General features: G+C 35.6%; 1 protein-coding gene across 5 annotated transcripts in view; it reads right to left on the bottom strand.

Moving 5' to 3' along the window:
• ADGRG6 (adhesion G protein-coupled receptor G6) overlaps window positions 1-23,920 on the bottom strand; it is a 173,243-nt gene that overhangs the window by 73,318 nt on the left and 76,005 nt on the right. For 3 of the 5 annotated variants that reach the window (XM_072643477.1, XM_072643475.1, XM_072643474.1), the window contains exons 3-6: window positions 17,617-17,958; window positions 13,095-13,718; window positions 3,297-3,365; window positions 1,113-1,193 (exon numbers count right to left, since the gene is read on the bottom strand). In XM_072643477.1, the coding sequence (XP_072499578.1) occupies window positions 1,113-1,193; window positions 3,297-3,365; window positions 13,095-13,718; window positions 17,617-17,958 (1,116 nt within the window). The remainder of the gene's footprint in view (window positions 1-1,112; window positions 1,194-3,296; window positions 3,366-13,094; window positions 13,719-17,616; window positions 17,959-23,920) is intronic. The other 2 variants (XM_072643478.1, XM_072643476.1) reach the window with 1 other exon arrangement.

The raw sequence follows: 23,920 nt of genomic DNA, 5'->3' as shown, positions 1-23,920 counted from the left end.
ATAGGCTTCACCAGACTGCTGAAAAGGACTATGATGTAAAAAAGATTATGAATCTCTGCTCTATATTTTGGTCCCGCAGGTGAGAATGTGATATTCTCAATTTGTAGAAGTCTTTGTCTCAATAAGTCAAATAGATGGAACACAAATAATTTGTATATTGCTTATACTGCATAATTGTGAGAATACTACTCTTCTTGATGTAGTGATGAAGAGGGATGAAGGGGGGAACCTGAACCATGTTGTCAATTACAAAGAGACTATAAACAAGATTCTATATCCTGTAGACATGTGTGTTTATGAATATAAAAAGTAGCAATTCAACTTTTCTCTCCTATTTCTTAAATGAATGGTACAATTAGATAAGTGATTTCAAAAATTACATGAGAAATATAAATAGGATACATGAAAGACACAAAAGTTACTTCAAAACAAAAACCCAATTCACTGCATAACTACTTGTGGATTTAAAATGATTAGCAAATCTCTTCCCTGGCAAAAAAAAATAAAACAAATATAACACAACATCCATTGTAATTGACTAAAATGTTCAAGTGGTTGACCATAAATACCATTGACATAAATGAGATGCAAAATCAATATAAACAGCTTTTTAAATTAAGTTACATGAAATATTAAAATCCAATAGTTTCTGAACAAAGACATCACACAAAACATTATGAATTCCTAAAAGAAACATTATTTTTTTGAAATCACCATTAAAACTGATGCTTTAATTTTTCAAATTTAAAATAGCTTTACTCCAAAAGATAGTTCAAGTAACAAATGGGGAGAAATGGTTGTTAAATTCTATTTATTTAATTAACCAAAACATCAATTATATTGGTAATCTGAACCATACACAGCAAAATAATATTCATCTTGTTCATATTGGCCTTTCAGATAAATGAAGAAATAAAATGTATGTGGATATCTATATATGCATATGTACATATACACATATATGTATACACACACATATATAGACAAATAGAGACAGTTGTCTGTTTATTTTAAATATGAGGCACACTGATGAAACCCTTGAGGTTTTCCCTCAAAATACAGTTGTTAATATTTCAGAGATATTACAAAGAAAAAAGGGAACAATTTCTTACCATTCCTTTGGTTATCGACTCTATTAGTAACAGGCATGTTAGTGGTGACAATGGGTGGTGTAGTAGGAGAGTTTACAGTAGCTGGCAATAAAGATGAAAGAGATGTAATCTTGCAAAGGAACACATGACCGTTAATATGGATAAGCAATCTAGCACTCATTAATGCATGAAAACACATACATGAGCATAATGGAAGTCATCTACTGCTAGATACTAAATATCACATATTCCAAGTTGATAATGAGTAAGGAGGAGAAATAAAGTGATAGGTTCCATGTCCCCAAATGGAATCATTGAACATGGCACTAAGTTAAAAGCTACATAAAGGTTCTAGGAACATTACAGAATTGTAGCAAGATTCTGGATTGGAAGTCAAGAGATCTGAATTCTAGTCCTGGATCCAAATTTGCTTTGTGAACTTTGGTCACATCATTTTGACCTTCTAGCCTTCAGGTTCTCAACTGCAAAATAAAGGGATTAGACTAGCTGATCATCATGATCTTCTTTTGACTTTAAATATTCTAAGATTCTACAAAATTAAATCACTGCAACTCAGCCACATTCAAATAAAGTTAAATCTCCAAGGATTGATTCTTTTTCCTTGAGAAGAGAAAATACAAACATTAAGAAAACCAAATCAGAAACAAATGTGAAACAAATCAATCATTTAAAGATCCAACTAGCTTTACTAAACACTATTCAATGGATTGTTATATAAGTGCTATTCCTACAAGGGTGACATTTTCAGAGCATTACATCATATTTATACTTTTAACACTGAAATTCACAGATGAAAACCTCATGTACTGCTTTAAAAATGTTCTTAAGTATTTGGGAAAAGATGTACTTTCAGATAAGAGAAAATATGAAATAAGATTCAAAGGAATGCATGTGTGAATAAATACACACACATACTCATATATAAATATATACACAATCTGTATATTCACATGTGTGCATACATACATGGAAACAGTACATTTTAAAAAATCATTACATCTTGATAAACATACTAACAAATACATCAGAAGTCTCCCATTGGTTAGAATTCAGCTTTCCTAGACAGAGTATGCCAAAAAAGATCTCCTATCTTTCCCACCCTACACTTCTTTTTTAAAGTGAATATATTAAATTCAGTAATCAGTTTAAGTGCAGTGAGGTGATAATTTATTGTAATGCTAAAATTTCACTGGTTTCACACTTTACCAAGAAATGCAATTGATCGTTATCATCTGTAATAGAATAGGTTGTTTTTTTGTCTCAGCCTCATGACAAATAAAAAAAAAAATCAAAACAAAATTTTTGAACCTTTATGTGGTTTAAGCAGAAAATGTATTTTTTCTCTTTAAATTCAGTTTGTAAAAATGGCCATGGTAATGATTCCATGTTTTGGAGAACCCAGTATTTCTTTCGGCATTTAATCTGTAGAGAATATAGGCAAAAGGGGTCACCAGGATATTAGGAGCAACAAGGAGAAAATAAAGATGAAATTTATTACTGTGATAATTATACTTAGATATAATTATATTAATTATATATTATTGAGTACACAGCTACTTGGTACATAATATATAATTGATGTAATATAGAACATAATATAATTATTATTTAACTCAATAATTATCTGTAATAATACTCATTATTATTGCATTAATAATAATAGCAATAATTCTGAGCAAGCCCGGAGTTATTTTGAAATCAAAGTCCCATTGTAAATGACAAATGATCTGGCTGTCTCCTGTTAAATTAGCAGAGAATTACGTTTACTTTCAATATTTGTTCTCATTTTATGAACATGAATACTTCTTTAGAACACTCTGTGGCAGGATTAATACAGGACCTTTGCAATCTGCTTGAGAAGAAAATAGAGGAAGAAATGAAATCAACCCTTGTTAAATAGTCATGTAATCATTCACATTTGAAATAGTAAAAGCTTTATGGAAATCTGGTCAGAGTGTGTGAATGCATTCCTTTCTTCATACCGTATGTACAGTACACCCACACATGGAAGAAGACTTCCAGAAATTCTTCTATTTTTCTAAGTTGCTGGCTTACAAAATTTAAAAATAAAGAAAAGTGAAACTAAAAATCAAAACAGTAACGAAAGCATTATCTAAAACAGCATGACAGCAAAACAGATGTTCGGGAAAAAACAAAACTGTCGAATTGATGTTATATCCCTACCTTGACAAAGGGTTCCCAGTTCTGCACAGCTAGTGAGTTCTGATGCTGGCAGTGGAATCAGGTATGAACCTAAATAAACAGAAACAGATCATTACATAAATTTGATTTACACACACTCATACACATATTTTAAAGCACACACATAAATAAAAGGTTACAAGGTGTAGAGTGAAAGGAGCTCCCAGAAGAGGCATCAACGGAACTCATATATATATATATTTACTACAAATAAAATGCATTGTGTTAGGGGTTTGGGATATAAAAATGTAAAATCATAACCTCTTGTCTTAAGAAGCTTAAAATCTCATAGAAGGAATAATGTATCTTCTTCTTGTTTAATCATTTTAGTCATGTTTGACTCTTTGGGACCCCATTTGGAGTTTTCTTGTCAGAGATAATGCAGTGGTTTGCTATTTCCTTCTCCAGCTCATTTGACAAATGAGGAAACTGAGGCAAACAGGGTTAAGAGACTTGCCCAGGGTCACACAGCTAGTAAGTAACTAATAATAGCTCTACATACACAATTATTATGCAAGTTAGAATACGATTATATACCTAGGGACATTGAAATAGCGGTGTGAGGGACTCAGAAGAAAGAATCGTTTCTCACAAAGACCAAGGAAGGCTTCATAGAAAAGGTGACAGTTGAGCTAAGACTAAAAGGAAGTATGTAATTAGGCACATAAGTGAGGGGAGGAGTCCTTTTCAGGTATGAGGCAATGTCCCACTGATGTATTATCTTTTCATATAAAGAAATTTAGTGCTAGCACGGCAGAAAGGTACTTTCACATAAAGACAGAATATTAGGTGATAAATATTTGAGAGAGACTTGAGAAGTCTTGGATATCAAAAGAACTATGGAATAAATGTAACACTTTAAATCATCTTGTAAACGATATAGATTGATTTTATTTGTATGTGAATAGCTTGATAGTTTAAAGGGGGCAAAAGAATGAATTTTTATCTATCAAAAACTGAAAATATGTGAATATATAGAAACTTTGATTTAAAGGCACAGAATGAGATGGAGGACCATTTTGAGAACTTGGAGATAGAGGGCATTATGATCCCTCAGTTCATTTGCATATAACTGCTTTAAGACTTGAGAGTAAATCTTATGAAATGAAAATCCTAACTATTTAGAGACCAAAGGATGATTAAATTAAGGGCTGTTTATTTCATAGGGGAAATTTAGTTTATTGTTCTAAGTGAATAGTGTCTTACTGAATATCCTGAGGATTTGATTTAAGCCACTGAAATCGGCTGAAGAGGCTGGCTGAAGGAGACTTCAATCCATTCTCCAATATGAATTTAGCCAAAATATTCCCCTGCTGAAGAACCTTCATTAGCTTTCTATTCCCTTAGAATAACATGCAAACTCCTCAGCTTAGCATCTGAAACCCTGCACAATTTGTTCCTAGCCTTCCTCTCCAGGCTTACTGAGCATGACTCCCATTCACCCATTCTAGATTCTAGTCAAACAGATTTTCTTGTTCCCTAAGCTTAACATTCCATGTAGGTGGAAGTCTCTAAATCCCTAGGTTGGCCCTGGTTCCATCGCAGTAATGATTAAAGGAAGTAAAGGAGAATGAGAAAGAAGGCAATGTTGTAGGAAATCAATTCAGAAACTCTATTTCCACCTCAATGAAGTACTTGAAGCAGGAAGAAAGGAAAGAGTAAAAAGGGCCTGATTAAACGTAATTTCTTTAACTACTCCCCTTGAATCTTCATTATTTTCAAATGGTTTGGCATTTTCAGTTTCTATACTGTAGAGGTTAAACTAGAACTATCCTAACATCTCAATCTCAAATTTGTCTAAGATTATTGGATCCAATGGAGGCATCTCTATTTTACTGATTATGTACTGTACCTGGCACAATGCTGTACGTGTCTAACACGTATTCTTTGGTCATCCACAATATCAATGATGAGCATATGCTGAAGTCAAAAGGACACTGGACTGTGAGTCAAGAGAACTGGGGTTAAGTCATGGCTCAATCACTTACTAGTCAGGTGACTTTGGACAGATGACAATCTGTCTGATTCTCAGTTTCTTCACCTGTAAAATGAATACTTTATTCTGGAGAAATTCTATAATGTCTTTCAACCTCAGGTATTACATAAAATCTCATGAAATTTAGGCAAAATTGTTTTTAGGGATAATGATTCAGTATGGCACAGTGGAAAGGACACTGGAGCCAGAATCAGAAGGCCTGGGTTCAAAACTTGGCTCTGCCACCTTTGCGATTTTGAGCAAGTCATTTCACTGCAGGGCCTCATTTTTCTCGTCCACAAAATAAAAGGGTTGACAAGATGGCCTTTGAGGTTTATTCTAGTTATACAGTCATGGTCCTAAAAAAAATTGTTTATACTTAGAATCTTCATCTCAGTTTCTTCATTTGTAAAATGAAGAGATTAGATTAGATATCTCTAAGGTCTCTTCCAGTTCTAAAACAATGATCTGGTGGAGTCTATTAAGTAAAATTGGCCAGAACCTGTAAATTTCAACCCTGTTCCACTTTTAGAATATTTGCAACTAAGAGGTATCCTTCCCAAGACACCTATTAATGAAACCAAAAACAGAAGGTGTAATTTTGTTCCTGTCAACTTCCCTCTGCTAGTAAATTTACAAAAAAGAAGACTGCTAAGGAATTAATCAAGATAATCCTCCCTGGAGGTCATCAAGACACTAAGCATCAATGGAGGGCTTTGAGAAACAGACTCTTGTGTGTTTGTTTCCATTAGCACCCCCAGCACCAATATATTTTTGTCCCTTTTTTTGTGTGGATGCAATAAAGATATCTGCTTAATATTAGCTGCAATATTTTCAAATGGATTTTCATGAACACACCGACTCCAAACCATTGGTAAGATACCAAGAGCAAAGCACTAGAGCTCTCTCTCTCTCTCTCTCTCTCTCTCTCTCTCTTCCTCCCTCCCTCCTTTCCTGCGTCTCTGTCTCATTTTGCTCCTAAATATTCAGTAACATCAGCAGCAACAGCCACTAAGCATATGACTATAAATAATCTCAGCTGCTGGGGAGCCTGAGGATGGTGGATAGATTGAGTTTAGGAATTCTGAGCTATGGTAGGGCTAAAGATGATCGGATGTCTACAGTAAGTCTGGCCAAAAATTGATTGAGCCCCAAAGCTGAGCTGAGAAGGAGTAGAATGGCCCAGGTAAAAAAAAAAGGGAGCTGGTTAAAACTTCATCAATGATTGGATTAAGCCTATGAATGACTACTACACTTGCAGCCTGAGCAGGGGATGGGAGGGAGAGGCAGAAGAAGAAAAGAAGGGAGAGAGAAAAGAAAGGGAGAGAGAGGGAAGGAGGGAGGGAAAGAGAGAGAGAGAGATGTATTTTCAAAAATTAAAGGAAACTATTCTACATAATTCATAGAGCATCATATTCAGTGGAAAAATTATCCTTGCATGTAATTGCTATTTAAAGGAAGACTGAACAATTCCAAAGAACAAAGTATTTTACAGAAGCAAAATGATAATGACTGCTAAAATCCCTGGGCCGTCCTAATATGAAAAAATAAAAATAAAAAAGCTGAACTCATTAAACCTGAACTTCTGAGAATTTTTAGTAAGGTTGAAAAAAGAAAGGAGCTAACATTTTTCAACCAGAGGGGAGAAAAATCTGAGATAGTCTAATTGAAAAGTGACATAAGTTAGAGGAGTGTTAACGCAAGCTGTTCTGCAGCAGTCCGAGATTCAGCAAAATAGCAAAAAGAATTATCGTGAAAAAAGTTTTATACTAGTGGTAGTTTCCTTCCAAAATGTCAAAAATAAAATTAAATGTTACACAGCACATATGTACAGCATAAATAATTACATGCAACTTTTTTTCAGGATGAAAATGGGTTTAATTTGCTCAGTCTGGTGGGGTAGGAAGAACACCAGACAAAATCTGGAGAAATGAGTTTGAACTCTGAATCCAATATAACAAGTCAAATCTATAAGCATTTCTGTTACCTATTTGCCAGACACTGTGCAAAGTACCAGGGATACAGAATTGGGGGTGGGGTGGAGATAATTCTTGCCTTCAAGGAGCTCCCAGTCTAAAGGGGAGGGAGAGACAACATGCAAATAATTGTGTCCAAACATAACATGTATTGAATAAATTGGAGATAATTTCAGAAAGATGGTATCAGCACCAAAGGAAACCTAGAAAAGCTTCTTTCTTACAGAATGTGGGATGTTTAATGAAACTTGAAGGAAGCCAGAAAAGCCAGGAGGTGGAGATGATGACGGAGAGAATTACAGGCAAGGTGATAGCCAGTGTAAATACAGAATGGGGAAAGTTTTGTGCAAATATTATCAAAGGAGGCCAATGTCACTGGATTATAAGGAAGTGGAGAAGAGAATTGTGTAAGAAGACTAGAAAGGCAGAAAGAGATCAGGTTATAAAGAATTTTGAATGCAAAGCAGAGGCCTTTTTTTATTTGATCCTGAAGGTAACAGGGAGGCACTGCAGTTTACTGAGTCTAGAGAAGGGTGGTGGTGAACTAGTTAGAAGATTACTTTAACATCTAAGTGAAGGATAGACTACAGTAAGAAGAGACTTGTGAGGCTGAGGGTCAGTACCAGAATGGTGGCAGTATCACAGCAGAGAATGGAGAAGTATACTTGAGAGATGTTAGGAAAATGGAATTGATGGGACTTGAAAATATATTGGCTATGGAGTGTATGAGAGAGTAAATATTTGAGGATGACATTTAGTTTGATAGTAATCAAGAAAATAAAGAGGAGAGAATTTGGAGACAAAGATAATGACGTCAGTTTTAGACATAGAGTTTAAGATGTCTAGGAGATATCCAGTTCCAGATGTCCAATAGGCAGTTGGATATGGGAGATGAAGGTTCAGAAGAAAAATTAGGATTGAACAAATAGACCTGAGAGTCGTTCACAAGGAGATGACAACTGAATACACAAGATCAACAAGTAAAAAAATAAAGAAAAGGGCCCAGATCAGAGCCCCATAGGAAGCAGGCATTATCTGGATGAAGATCCAGCAATAGAGACTGAGGGGCCATCAGATAGGTAGGAGAAGAATGTCTTGCAACTAAGAGAGAAGAGAGTGTCAAGGAGAAAGTGGTCAATAGTGTCTAACACTAAAGAGAGACCAAGAAGGATGGAAACTGAGAAAAGGTCATTAGATCTTGCAATTAAAAGAACACTGATAACTTTGAAGAAAGCTGTTTCAGTTGACTGAACAGAATGGAAACCATACTGTGGAGAGTTAAGGGAATAAAAGGAAGGAAACAGAAACATCCACTGTAGATGGTCCTCTCAAGGAATTTAGCCATGAAAGAAAGGAGAGACATAAGATGATAGCTAGCTGGGATGGATGGATGGCAAGAAAAGATTTTTTTGACCAGGAGTGGGTCATACAAACTGGGACACTGTGAGTCAGTAGTCCCTTTACCTCTCAGAGCTTCCTTGATCTATAAAATTGGAATACTAATATTTACACACCTATTCCAAAGGGCCAGTGTGAGAAAACTTTGGAGACCTTAAAATCTACTATAAATATAAAATTTTTTCATTTTCATTTTTATTATGGCATGATTTTCCTAATCCTCCCTTATCAGGGCAATGTCTTTGAACCTCCCACTTCCCTGATTGGCATGTATGGGTTTCTTCAATATATTTCAAAATGTTCCTCAGTCAAATTAATTTGAAGAATGTTGGTTAAAGAACAGAGTTCTGATACCAGGTGCAAAAGTTTATAAGGTGAAAAATATAGTAAATCATAACATTTTTATGAAAAGTAAATTAGGGATCACATGAGCTTTCAGAATTCATTGAGTCAAAATGCTCCAATCTTTTCAGTAAATTACTAAGTCAAGAATAAAATTACCAATACATACACAATCTATTAATTTTCTGATCAATGATGGACATAAGCCAGCTTAGGGACTTTAGCTAGCTTATGAACTTCAGCAACTGTATATCCACAAATATATATCTATCATGCAGGATATACTAAAGAATATGTGCATTTGTGTGTATTTATACTACACATATAGTAAGCATGTGTACTTATATGTACATATACACACAGAAATGTCGTAAAATGAGGCTTAGCTACTGAAATTCCTGAACAAAAATTATTTTGAACATCATAAAGATGCAAAGAATCATACAAATAACTAAAAATTTAGTTTTAAAAAACTATGAGAAAAGTTAAACTAAATAAAAATTGCTGAAATACTCTTAACTCAGCCGTATTTTTAAGATGTCCTCAGAAATTTGTGAAAATGCATACAGATTTTAAAATATGTGGAAATTTTACTGACAATGTTGATCTTACTCTGATTGGAAGACTCGTCAAGTGTATCCAAGGCGCCACAATTTTAATAGTAAATGTTTTGTTTTACTGTCTTCTGAATTCAAAATTTATTTTAATAATTTGTACTTGGAAAAATCATTACATTTTCTCTTGGGAGTTGATCTTGGAATAAAAACTGCATATTTAACACACATGGTCAATTCAATGGAATGTTTGGAATTCAATCCTACTTCTCCATTGGTTTTTGCATGATCATTAGTTTTAAGGAAATGAATTTCTGTAATCAGCGAATAGTAATGCTTTGTTGGGGAATGAGTGGAAGTGCAGAAAGGTTAATACACTAATAATACACCATTTCATTTATTTATTGCAGTTTCTGCTTAGTTAACAAGTACTGAAATAATCTCTGCTACAGGTATTTCCTGGTAGTTTATAACTGACACAGTCCTTCAACTCCCAAAGCTGATCATTAAGCAGCAGGAAATTCCCTCCCCATCATTTCTGTTCAAACATAACCCAGGCCATGAGTAAAAGTAATAATGCTATTAAAAGTCACTTTGAATTCAGGAAGACCATTGTAAAAGTAACAGGGCTAAATTCCATTGAGCATATGAACATATACCCCCCTCGAAGAAGTCACTATTGATGTACTTAGTCATAAGCAAGTTATACTTCTATAAAGAACCTATAGGAGTATGCTGAAAGTTGTAAAGTTTAGGGAGACAAGGTGTTATGCGAGAGGTCTCAAAGAGGCTGATAAATGAAACATGGAGATTCCAAACCAGATATCAGAAGAATTGCCTTTGGTTATTCACTCTTGGCATACTGACAAAACAGATTTGTTGCAATCCAATCAATAAATATTTCTTAATTGTGTACAATGTTCTATGGCAAGGGTGGGGAATCTATGGCCTTGAGGTCACATGTGGCCTTCTAGATCCTTAAGTACAGACTTTTGACTGAATCAAAATTTTACAGAGTTTTCTGTATAATTTTGATTCAGTCAAAAGGCCAGATTTGTTCTGTAAAATTTGAATTCTGGAAAGACCAGGGGGCCTGTCAAGTTTTGGGAATGAGAGTTATCAGATGGATAAAGCCAAAGGACACATTGGTAAGTCTGAGATACTAAAAGAATCAAATGAATCCTCCAGCAAAATATTGAATGGACACTTTATGGGGGATTTAAGGAAAGACATAGATGAGAACTAGAAGATGTAGAGGTTTGAAATGCACTAGTGCATCACAATTCCCTCCAATGGACCCAAAGCATATGGGCCTTGAGAATACAAAGAGAAATAAGACATAGACCCAGTTTCCTGAAGGGATTAAAGATTAAAGGTTGCCATCATGTATACACAAATATTTCTGGTACAAGAGAAAATGTGATAAGTATAAACAGAAGTGTGAGAAAGATGCTAGAAAAAATCTGAGAAAGATAATTTTGATCTGGGCAAAGGGAGAAGAGTGAAGTATGAGAGGTTCAGGCATGATAGATCTCTGGAAAGGACACAGAATTTAGAGTCAGAGAATTGGGGTTCAATTCCAGGTTCTACCATTTGCTGCCTATGTGACCTGTGTTAAGTCACTTCACCCTTATGAGTCTCTTATTTTCTCATCTGCAAAAAGAGGAAATTGAAACTTGATGAGTTCTAAAGTCCCTTCCAACTTATGATCTAATATGGCTCCTCAGTTTGGCCTTGAAGGAACTTTGGCACTTAGGAACAGCTGGGGGTTGGGTGGGACATCAAAGACACAGAGGGGGAAAATTGGTTTGATCTTCATACTTAGATTGACAATGAAAAGCCTTACTAATGATACTGGTTCTACCTACTGTTTTGTGTACACAGCAAGTCAAACAAAGGAGAGTGAGGCTGGGTCAATGAGGAAATTCCATTTATTTTCCCCTCTGGATACTTAAGGAACAGAAGCTCTGGGCTACTAAAATCGGAAAAAAATCTGTTTAAAGGGATCACTATGGGGAATAGAAACTAGTAGCTCATGCCCCGACCTTTCAGTGACTGCCAAGGATTGGCAAAATTAGGCATCTAAACCAGAGGGCACTCAAATACAGGAAGCGCATTCTGGCTTATTCACCTGGTGCTTGCTACAGTGACTGTTGTTCCAGAGGGTATACTATGAGCTGAACTGTGCTTAAGTTTGAAGGTTCAACTTGTGATAACTTCAGGACTGGGAAGGGCTAGCTGGGGGAACACCACCCAGCCCTCAGAGCATTCTGGAGTCTCTCTCTGGAAGAGGGTCATAATTGACCATCTTTCCACCCACCCACCAGGAAATACCTCTGGAGTCACATCATTTAATTGCCTTCCTACCTCCTGCAGGGAAAATGTGGGCCAGACAGTCAATAAACTTAAATGCAAGGGCAACCAACAGGAGCTAATCAGTTCCTAAGACTGAGAAAGTCTGGTGGGGTAAGGGACAAGAAGCTCTCACTTTCTAGATCTCTTTGAAGCAGGTCTTCATAGCTGTCTTATTTGGTTTGAAGTGTTGTAAATTCCATCGAGTTATACCCTTTTTCTAAGAAAAACACACTATTTCACTCCCAATCTAAGCAGAAAATTATTTTGAGAGTCAAAATCTGTCCCCTTCCATTCGTGTGAATAATCAGGAGTTGACTATGTATGTAAAGCGTTACTGAGGGTTTCAACCTCTGATTTCATTGGTTTAGGAAACTATTGGTGACGAAAAGATTAATTAGAATTGACAATTACAAAGATGATCAGACCCTTGCCTACATTTTTATTAACATTGTGGGGAAATGACACTTCAGTGTTTCATTTACTTAAGTAATCTGCATTCTGTCACCTGCCATGCTTCAATTAAAAACTGTAATGTGAAATGTCAAACATAACCAAAAGAAGACACGATAAGAGGTCAATGGTTCGCTCCTGTTATTTACAGAACCAGGGTCCTTCCAGATCTCAAGGATTACTTGTAAAATAGTAGTTTTTACATAGTTTCTATGATTGTTTCAGTGGCTACTGATCTTGTCTACTTTCTTTTAGACTTAAGGTGAATTTTCTTCCAAAATAACAGTTAACTCATTAGCTTAAATCCTTTTTTATTTAAGCAATATTTTCTAGACAAGAATAAGAGAACTTTATTGCTAGTTAGTACTTTCCACTGCTTTAAATCTAATTATTAAGTTTCCTATTTAGATCATATGGGGACTAAAAAAATAGAAGTATAAATATGTTAATGACAGATCACTAAATATCATGTGACACATGGGAAGTGAGGAATGATGAGACCAGAAGGCTTTGATTAAATGTTTTTAAAAAGAACAAACAAACCCCATAGCAAAAATTACATTTTGCAGAGCTGAGTGGGCAAGTTGAAAAAGAACAAATATATTTGTGAGGGGAAAAAAAAAACCGTTCCCTTTTTTAATGACAGACATTAATTTATTGCAGACAAACAAATTTTCGGAACAATGGGGAGGGGCTCAGGAAGGAAAGATATTTTGCTATACATACTTACCACAACTTAGGTTGTTTTCAGCTTTCAGAACTGAGGTCGGGATATTCCAAAAATCATTTTGCCAGTCGACAACGTTCCCTTTCACATTACAGCTGAGGTTGGACAGAGTTTTGGAATTCATGGTAAAATTCCAAAGACGAAAGTTGTAAATGTCCCCTTTTAAAGAGGCTATTTCATTTTGGTTGGAGCCCAGCAGCAATTTCCCATTCCCAGGAATAACCTTGCTAATGGTAGAATTGCATATAGCTGTTTCATAGCTCCTTTTGAAATTCACACTGACAGAGCCTAAAGAGCTATTCCAAGCTAGACACAGTTGTTCGAAGTTTTCTGTGAAAATGTCTTCACTTGAATCTACTAGTAACACCTTGTTTAGCAAGCACTCCGCACCATAGATAGAGAGGAAGTAGCCCTTTTTGACTTTTCCAAAGCTCAGTAATTGTTGTGATGAAGCATCTGAGTAGGAGAAAGCTATCCAGTCATTGTCTTCATTGCCAATTTTCGTCGCTTCGAAGCACACAGTGAATGCACTGAGTTCTGGAATCGAGACAGTTTTTGCAACAGACACCCGGTTAGCATCTGTGGTCTGAGGAATAATGACTTTCTGATTCCTCAGGGACACAGCAACTAGGACAAAATGCGGTAACAACAAAAGAGAGAACACAGAGATGCAAGTTAGTTTCGGAACAGGGACTTATGAAAACCCTAAAAAGCCTTGCTTTTAGATCAATTCACTTGAACTCCACTTTCTCTCATTCTTGGCCACTCCCACTTCTGCCTTGGACCATCCCTCGATTATTACCAACTCATAGCTAACCTCTCTTACAGTGGGCCTCACCACTTTTCTATGGTGATCACTTTCTAACACAATTTCTCTTTGGATTAATCGTCTAGCTTTAAAGTCACCTCTATCAAGTCTTCTTTTTACTAGCTATTTGCAAGCTACGGGGGCAGATACTGAGTTATTTATAACATGAGGCAGAGAGAGGCCCAATCAAGGGAATCCCTACTCATTCAAAGCCTTGGCCAGATCACAATTCAAAACCCTAGGGACTAGAAACAGCCAAGTCACTAACTAGCGAACAGATTTCAGTATTTGAACAGTGGAAAACACCCACTCATGATCAGGGAGGCTATAATTCTGTACAATTTTGACATTTCAGTATTATAAGACGCAGAAAGGGGAAAAGGGAAACTTTACTGATACATAGTTTTTCTTATTTTTTTTTAATTAGAAGAAAAATCTTTTTTTAAAAACAAAATTTGAATGTGGTGCCTTTCTTACATTTTCCAACTGCTCCCCCTGTACCATAGATATTTCAACTTCTCTTCATGCCAATACGTTCAGTTGGGAACAAATAAAGTCGGATCTTGTTCATAAAGGGAGACTAAAAAAAAAAAAAACTAACCAAAATGGGAATAAAAAGTGAAAAGATGCTAAATATACTGGTCAATCTGTTTCCAAATGGCATAGTTTTCAGCCCCTTGAATTTACCTACCTACCAAGTAGTACTCTTCAGTTCCTAAACAAATGTAATATATATATATATATTATATATAATAAAATTAATCATGTAAAATCTCAAAGAAGGTGCTGAGCTGCATTGACAAAAGGGAGTTTCCTCACCCAGAAGTTTCCTACATCAGTGAAATCACAGGTTCAGTTCCCATGTCATTCTTGATGAGGAAACAGTATGGTATTTTAGAAGAATTGCAACTCTGATGAGTAATTGGTACAAATGCTCCATTGATTTCAGGAGTATCCATTCAGCACTAAATATATTTTGAGATGAATACCACCATTGTGCTATGTATTATACTCATCAAATTATGGTTATCATGTCTTAGGAAGGACACTGATAAATAGTAAAGCATCCAGATAAGTGTAAGCAGCAATGTGAAAGACCTTGAGATGGGTTGGAGGATGTCTCTGTGTGTGTGTGTGTGTGTGTGTGTGTGTGTGTGTGTGTGTGTGTGTGTGTGTGTGAAAGAGACAGACAGACAGAAATACAGACAGACATCATCTAGAACAACTACCTGTAGCTCACTCAATAAGGTCTAATATTATCACTGAAACCACAGGTTCTGAACCCACCTAACTGTTCTAGCCTGTAACACTTCATCTTTTCCACAAGAATAACATGAGAGACTTGGCGTGTCTTTTTATACAATTAAAATCAGGGTTATTATCTGGAGAGATGGGAAGAAAAAGCAATTTCTTTTCTCCCCTCATCAAATTTTCAACTGTTTCCCATTGAAGTAAGTGGGAAATTTTGGCTCTCTCAGGAAGGGCTGTAAGGGAACAAAAAATCTGAAAAGAATCCTCTAAATAGAAAGAAAAAAAGGAAGACCTTTCTGAAGGACCAGAAAAGGGAAAATATATTTCTGTTTTTCTATACTTGCCTGAGCAACCCACCCAATTCAAAGTAAAGGTGAATTAGAAAACCTTTTCAAAAAAGAATTCACAAAACTGTGAGATCTAAGTGGACCCAGAATAGCTTTTACATATATTTAACAACTGAATAGGGGCCTAATAAATACCTTTCAAAGTAGCCATTTCCATTTTTAGATAATTCTAATTGTTAGAAAGTTCTTCCTTGTGTCAAGCTGAAATATTTTTTCTTGGTCACTTCCATCTGTCCTTAGATTTGTACTCTAAAGCCAAACAGAAAAACCCTGATTCCTCTTCTACAGGCTATCCCTGAAGAGTAGAGATGCTAAATGACTTGCCCCAAAGCTGCAGAGATAGTATAATAAGTGACCAAACCAAGGATGAGTTTTCAGATTCTGAATCTTTCTCCCCTTAGGATCCAATCTAGTTTGGTACTGATAGCTACATGTAGACAATCAAAATTTTCTTGGATTGGGCTACAGTTCAGTAATGATCATTTTTTAACAGAGGCATTTGCCATGGGAGAAGCCAAAAACAGCATTTTCCATCTAGCAGTTTGTCATCCCATGAATCTTTTCTCTGCTCTAAAATATTGTCTTTTTAATGCTGTTTTATTTATCAGTTCACTTCAATCTTAGAATAACTGCCATGACAATTCTAAACTCAAAAAACGGAGGATGAGAGTAACAACCTATTATGGAAATGAAAAACTTTTTAAACAACTAATAAGAATGTAAAACTTCCCTATTTAAATAACAAAAAAAGTGAAGTTTTCTTTCCAATAAAGGATGGATGAGAAAGCTGGGAATTCTGAAGAATAAATTTGTGTCATCCACATGAGGGGAGGGGTAAGGATAGTATCAGTGACCCCGACCCTCTCAGCAGGAGAGTTAAATGAAAGCAAAGAGTTGAATTTCTAACCGCTATGCTAATATGGCCTCCTTGGAATTTTTCAGTAGCATCAGCATATGCTTTTTCATAAACGGTATAAAATGAAAAGGTCCAGGAGTTGAAAACAGGGTTTTCTCCCTTTTGTGCTAATTAAGACATTCTCAACTGTGAAGAAGAAAATCGTTTCCATTCCTTTCTCAAGTTACCAGGATCACAGCTTAAACTATGCTTGGAGGCTATGTCACATACAGTATTAGATATGAGTAATTTTCAAGAAGCCACATATGTGCTATGGTAAATAAAATAGAATATCATTCTGAAAACATCAACTCCCTTGAGAATTCTGGAGGTATTTTGCTCTGATTACTTCAGGTTCATCATGAGATTATTTCAAAAGGTCCAATGATTGTTTTTTTCTTTAAAACCAAAAGTCTCATAAAATTCTTAAATTTAAAAGCCATAATATTTACTTTGGTCTATAAAGTTGAATTATGAACATACTTTGTAATTCTTTTAGGAAAAATAATGTAATCTTTTTTTCCTGGACCTTTGATTTTTGGTCCCTATAAGCAAATTCTCTCTACCATTGCAGATCAACACCTGTCCTGTTAATTATCATCTAAGAGAGCTATCTGAGGTACTGAGAGATTAAGTAACTTGTTCAGGGTCACTTAGACAGTCTATAATCAATTACCCAAATTGAATTCCAAGAAAAAGTAGGAGGTGGGTGGAGACCAGGGCACTAACAAAACCTATTAGCTGAAAATCAAAATTGTTATTCTATAATGCCTTATACGTAATAATTATATTATATATAATGCCTTATATATAATAATATATAATGCTCACATTCTATCTTGTACCCTAGTAAAAATCTTGACAGGGCAGCATTCCAAAAATCAAAAAGTAATCCACAAGTGTGGGTGTTTTAAATTGACTGCTGAGTTAATGTTGTAATTACAAAGACCTAATTCTAAACAGAGGAAATATTTGTGTGTATTCCAAATAGCGTTTATGTCCTCTACATCTAAACAATCTAAAGTAATACAGTCCTACTAGATCCAAATTCTGGACCTAGAATCTATATGTTGTGCACTTGACACATACTTGCCCTGAAAGTCAAATTCAAATCATACACTTACACATAAAAGAGCTTACGTCTGTCTTCGGGCTCTGTTGTCTGTTTATTGTAACACATGTTAAATAAAAGCAGAAGCTTGGCACTTCTTTCAGTTTACATACCTCTGATATAGCTGGCACTGAAGCCTTTCTTCTGGATGCTAAAGTCACTTGAAAAGGACACATGCATCTCATTCGCACTTGAGTTAAACGATAAACCTTTGGCAGTTGCTCCACAAAATTTAGTCTGGCTTTCTCCATTATCAAGAGATAATGAATCGTAAATGCAATTGGGAGCTTCTTCAATATCAAAATCATTAAATGTTATCTGAATAATGTATCCAGCTGGAGCTCGGAGTGTCCACATGCAAACCTGGCTGTTCGGGTAGTCGTTGGGGTAGCATGGAGAGGTGAAGGTCCCAGAAGGGCTGGAGAGTGTCACCCTGCAGTTGGCACATCCCCAAACTGGTGGACAAATCAAAGAAAAGAACATAAAGGATGGGAAGTGACAATAGAGCAATGTCTAATACATGAGGAGTATTCAAATATAGGTTATAAATACACAGTTGTGATTATGACAATAAATAATATGAACACATGACAGAGAAAAATATATACAGATAGCTAGAAAAATAAGAGAATATAGTATTTGAGGATGACAATAACTGTGGGTATTTATATAACTCCTTAAGGATTGCATATACTATCTAATTTGATCCTTACAGTCACTTGTGGGATGCATGGTATTATTATCTCCATTTTACCGACAAGAAAACTGAGGCTCAGAGTGATGAAATTACTTGTCCAAGGTACACACCTAGTAAAAGTCTAAGGTAATAGTTCAAGTCCAGCACTTAATCTATTGTGCTACCTATCTGTCCAAAAATTAAAAAGAAGCTGAGAATGGAGAGAAATTATTCAAAGATTGAAACCACACTTTGTCTTAAGGTGCTGGAAAACGAAATGGTCCATTTTTCCTTCCTTTCTCTCCTTCCCTTTCTTCCATTTTCTCCAATTACACCTGTCTTTTTATCAGTCCAGGGAATTTCTGGTGAGGAATTGCCTCTATCAATATAAGTTTTTACCTTTTCTGTAATATATAAAGAGAGTTACAGGGGGTATTGAGAGGTTAAATGAATTACCCAGGTCACATAGCCAGTACAAGTCAGAAACAGGACTTGAATCCCGGCATTCCTGGATTCAGAGCCAGCAATTACATATTTACTATGCGATGCTACCTCTCATGCTTCATACAGATGCCATATTAATCTGTCAATATGTCTGACAACATCACTCCCTTTTTTCAAAACCTTTTATTGTTGCCCTATTACCTATTGCATGACCAAGTGTGAAGTAGGAAGCATTTTTGTATTTTAGTTGAAATTTCTAAGCATATAATAATCAATTTCAAACTCATTTATAGCCCTTGTCAGTATTTCTGAGATTTCTAGTTATTCATTTTTACTCATTACAGTAACTTGATAGGAGGAATATAATTTGAGCTACTTTCAAAATTCTGTAACTTTATTGAAATAAATACCTAATTTGGTAAGAAGTTAAATCCACAAGAATTTCTCAAGTTGGTATTCAAGGCCCTTTGCATCTTGGCTTCAGGGTATGTTTGTTGCTTTATTTTGCCCTATTTCCTTCATGGATTCTATTTTTCAGGTAAACCTGCCAAACTGTTTTCCAATCTCAGTCTTGGCTCCCTCCATCAATTCTTGCAAGCCATTTCCCCACACCTAAAATGTTTTTGCTTTACCTTTCTCTTTTTTTAAATTCAGTTCCTCTTTTAAGGATTCTATAAAGTCTTCCCAAATCTCTTCCTCCTAAATTTTTCTTTTACCACTTTTCTGGACTTTCTACATCACATTCTACCCTGTATCATACTTACTTTTAAATCTATTTGTATTCACCTCTATTAGAGTACACACTGCAGGAGGATAGAACTCCCCAGATACTTGTGACTCCCCTTGTGACACTATCTTGCATTCACTGTGTATTGCATACACCCCCCCCATATATATATATACGTACATATATATATATATATATACGTATATATATATATATATACGTATATATATATATATATATACGTATATATATATGTAGATAGATATGTTCATGTTGTTTTCTTCATGAGAATGTAAGTGCTTTCCGGGCAAAGTCCATTTTTTAATATGTGTCTTTCTATTCCCCAGCACGTAGCCCAGTGCCTGGAACATGGTAAACACTTAATAAATGTTTATTGATTAATTTATTAGCTTTGTCATTTCCTCATCTTTGTAACTCCAGCACTTCAGTGCGTTACTAGGTCCACAGTAAACATTAAATAAATGTTCGCTCAACATTTGAGTCCAACAGCATTTAGTAATTTCTTCTGCCCACAATGGGCAATAAATAAATATTGCCTATCATTAAGTTACTTCAAAGACAGAAGCATTTCCTTGAAAGAAGGTACTTAATTTCAAACTCTTATGCTAAGATCTTAGTATTTAAGAAAATTGCTAATTCAATTAAATAACTGGTGCTGACAGTGCTAGCATAGCTTTCAAAGACAACTGCTTCTTGCTCAGATGTAGCTTGTGACTGGAAAATCCGTTTCAAGATGTCCACAAAGCTACACACAGGCACACATGTATATTTATACATGTATGTGATTATACACATCTAGGGGTTTATACCTATGGTTTATGAAAGAAAAATTTTCAGTGATGCCACCAACACAAAAAAAAAACTCCTTCAAGCATGTTTATATATATGAATATTCTGGATGTGTTTACCCATAAAAGCTTATATAGTTAAATATAATATTCAATAATCTACATCTATAAGAAAAAGTCTAAGCTACCAATATTAATTAAATGGGAAACACACTACATATATATATATATATATATATATATATATATATATATATATATATATATATATATATATAGAGAGAGAGAGAGAGAGAGAGAGAGAGAGAGAGAGAGATCTCTATATACAGATATATACAGACTCAAAAAATCTATATTTTCTTGCTCTGTTTTTTTAAAACAGAAATTTTTGTTTTTACTCCACCCATTTATCCTAGTACCTCACTGCAATAAGCAAATACCACATTCTTTATTATCCTTCTGCAAAGGAATTTCGGGTCCCAAAGGATAAATAAAGACAGAAATGTATTTTAGCTGCTTTCAACACAGAGAAATTTAGTTGAGGTAATAATTGTTTTACCATATTCTTTATTTAGAAGGAAAACAAAATTATGATAAACATATACAAAATTGAATCTAGTTGTTTACTTTTATGAAAGTATGCAGGAAATATATGCATGCACCAATAATTCAGGAAGGCAGAAAAACTTAATTAAGCTATCTGGTCTGGTGACCAGGGACTGCCTCCTTGGAAATGTGGTTGAAGCAATTTGTTTGGTATACATCTACACACACACACACACACACACACACACACACACACACACACACGCACGCATGCACACACATGAATTATTGTGCTTTATTCATATGTCCTGGCTTACAACCAACCCTAATAAATGAACAGCTCTTTTGTCTTTTATCAAATGAAATAATACTGATAATATTTCTAAAATGTTGTGATTGGCGCACAATAGGCATTTAATAAATATTTGCTCCTTTATCCTCCCCTTTGTGTAACCATCATGATTGAAGGTTGCTCGGCAACTCTTCCAAGACTATGGGCCATAGTTGTTCTCAACCTCCACAATTTAGTCCATGAGTTATTAGATAGCTGTCCCACAGAAGGCTCTTCAATGGTACGGTAAAGTTAAGAATGGAGCAGCTAGATGGCATAGTAGATACAGTGCCAGACCTGGAGTCAGAAAAACTTGAGTTCAAATCTGGCCTTAACACTTACTAGCTGTGTGACCTTGGACAAGTCACTTCACCCTGTTTGCCTCAGTTTTCTCATCTGTAAAGTGAACTAGAGAAAGAAGTGGCAAACCATTCCTGTATCCTTAACAAGAAAACCTCAAATGGGGTCATGAAGAGTCAGACATGACTAAAAAGAAGAACCAACAACAAAGGTAAGAATAATGACAACAAATGGATTTTTACATAGGTCTTTGTTTGCAAATCTTCCATGTTATAACAGCTCTCTGAGGCAAGTAGTACAATATTCCCATTTTACAAATAGGGGAACCAAGGCTAAGTGATGGACAAAAGGTCACAATGACACAGCCAAGGCTTGCACCTGATTCCAGCACTAGTCTTTCTACTCTACTATGCTGTCTGTAGAAGTAGAATGCATACTTGAGTAACATAAGGATTCTAAAGTCTCATCAAATAAGGCTTGTTGACATTCTACAAGCTTTCTGATTATCATTCTAATTCAGACAATTCAGATAAATGAATGACATTTGAGAGCTATAACAGACAAGGAGTGGAAACTAACCGATCCCTAACAAAAGCATTCTAAAGAGAAGCAACAGTATTTCATAGTTTCACTCAACCATGATACCTGATACCTGACTCCTTCTCAATGAGACACACACACACACACACACACACACACACACACACACACACACACACACACACAGAGCCCATTTTCATTTTTGTAGTTTTACTTAATGATTTCAACCAAACTGTGACAGAAGTGAACCCAAAGGCCAAATGAAAGCATTCCATGTTTAGCTGAAGGAAACAATAGCCTAAAAAGATCCCAGCTGTGTGAGTTATTAGAAATCTTTCCTTAAACTTCACTTGATACAGAGAAAATTCTTCTATCTCTGCTACTCTCTCCTTCCCTCCTTTCTTTTTTTATTCTCTCTGTCTTTTAATACTCCATCTCTCAAAATTTCTGTTTTCTGTCTCTCTATCTCTGCCTCTTTCTATGTCTCTGCCTGTCTGTTCATCTATTTTTCTCTCAAACACACACACACACACACACACACACATGTGCATGTGTGTGCAAAGGACTACTTATAGCAGCAAATATCTAGTAACATTGAGAAATGTGGATATTGGGGAGCTCTTCTTCCCTCCACAATAGAGATGTTCCTGTACTCCTGAAATAAATCACTTACAAGTAAATGAGCTTAGCATTGCCAAATGAAAAAAGCTCCCCAATAGTATGAAGTTTGTGGGTGATCAACATCTTTCTTCACCACTTCATTCATTGTTGTTTAAATAATTTAAGTGGAAACTGGAAAGCAACTGGTCTAGTCCTCTGATGCCACTGGACTAAATAACAGACCTCAGGTTTATCTTTCATAATAGTTCTCATGGCACAGAATCTAAACAAACATTGACTATTTGTAGATTGAACAAAATGTAGAAAATCAGATTGAACATATCCCTAGAGTTGCTAGCTGATAGAACTTGACATTCATTAGTTCAGTAAAAACATCTAGGCCCAGCTATATATTGGCAGAGTAGGGGGTCATACCCAATTTCTTATAAAATAATGTGCATATGTACCACAACCGATATATTCAATTTCTTGACAGGTTTCATCAGTATTATCTAAATGCAATAATTGATACCAACAGGAAAGAAAGAAGAACAACCACATTAAGTTTGACCCCCATCAGTGCAGGAACCCACTCATTCTTTTAGGACACCTGATCATCAAGCCACCATTTGAATACTTCTATGATGTAGAACTCCCTTCCCCAAAAGGAAAGTCATTTCATATTTTTGGACAATGTTCAATTTTAGAAAACTCTTCCCCATAGGACAAGAGACCTTGGGTCACCATAATTTCCACCCATTAGTCTTAGTTCATTCTGCCTTCTGGAACAAAGCAGACCCATTACCTTCCAAAGTAACCCATTTCACTTTGGATAGCTCCTCATTTTTGGGAAGTTTTTTTCCCTTTTGCAATTTCCACCCATCACTCCTCCTTCTACTCTTAAGCCAAACATAATAAACGTAATCTCTCTTCTACATGACCACCTTTCATAAACTTAAATATAACTATTATTAACCCTTGCCCCAGGCTTTTCTAGATTAAGTGCTCCTTTTTCTTTCAGTTCATCTTCATATCACATTTTCTTGAAATACTTCAGCATCCTAGTGGCCCTTCTCTAGAGACTTTCTAGCTCTCTAACATATAGTGTCCAGAAGTGAACTTTATACTCTAAACACAGTCTGATGAGGGCAGAGTACAGAGGACCTATTACCTTCCAATTGCTGGATGTTTAAGTTATGCCTTTCTCTTTTTGGGGGTGGTGGTGGTGGCAACTGGGGCTTAAGTGACTTGCCCAGGGTCACAAAGTTAGTAAGTGTCTGGTGCTAGATTTGAACGCAGGTCCTCCTGACTCCAAGGTTGGTGCTCTATCCACTGTGCCACCTAGCTGTCCCAAGTTATGACTTTCCTAAAGCAGTTTTATGTTGCCATAGCTTTGTTGGCTACCATGTCATACACTCTCTTCATACTAATCATCTTTCACTGG

The sequence above is a fragment of the Notamacropus eugenii genome, chromosome 2 (assembly GCF_028372415.1).
Source record: "Notamacropus eugenii isolate mMacEug1 chromosome 2, mMacEug1.pri_v2, whole genome shotgun sequence".
NCBI classification, from domain to species: domain Eukaryota; kingdom Metazoa; phylum Chordata; class Mammalia; order Diprotodontia; family Macropodidae; genus Notamacropus; species Notamacropus eugenii.
The sequence above is the reverse complement of the archived record's forward strand: the minus strand, read 5'-3'. Positions and strand labels throughout refer to the sequence as shown.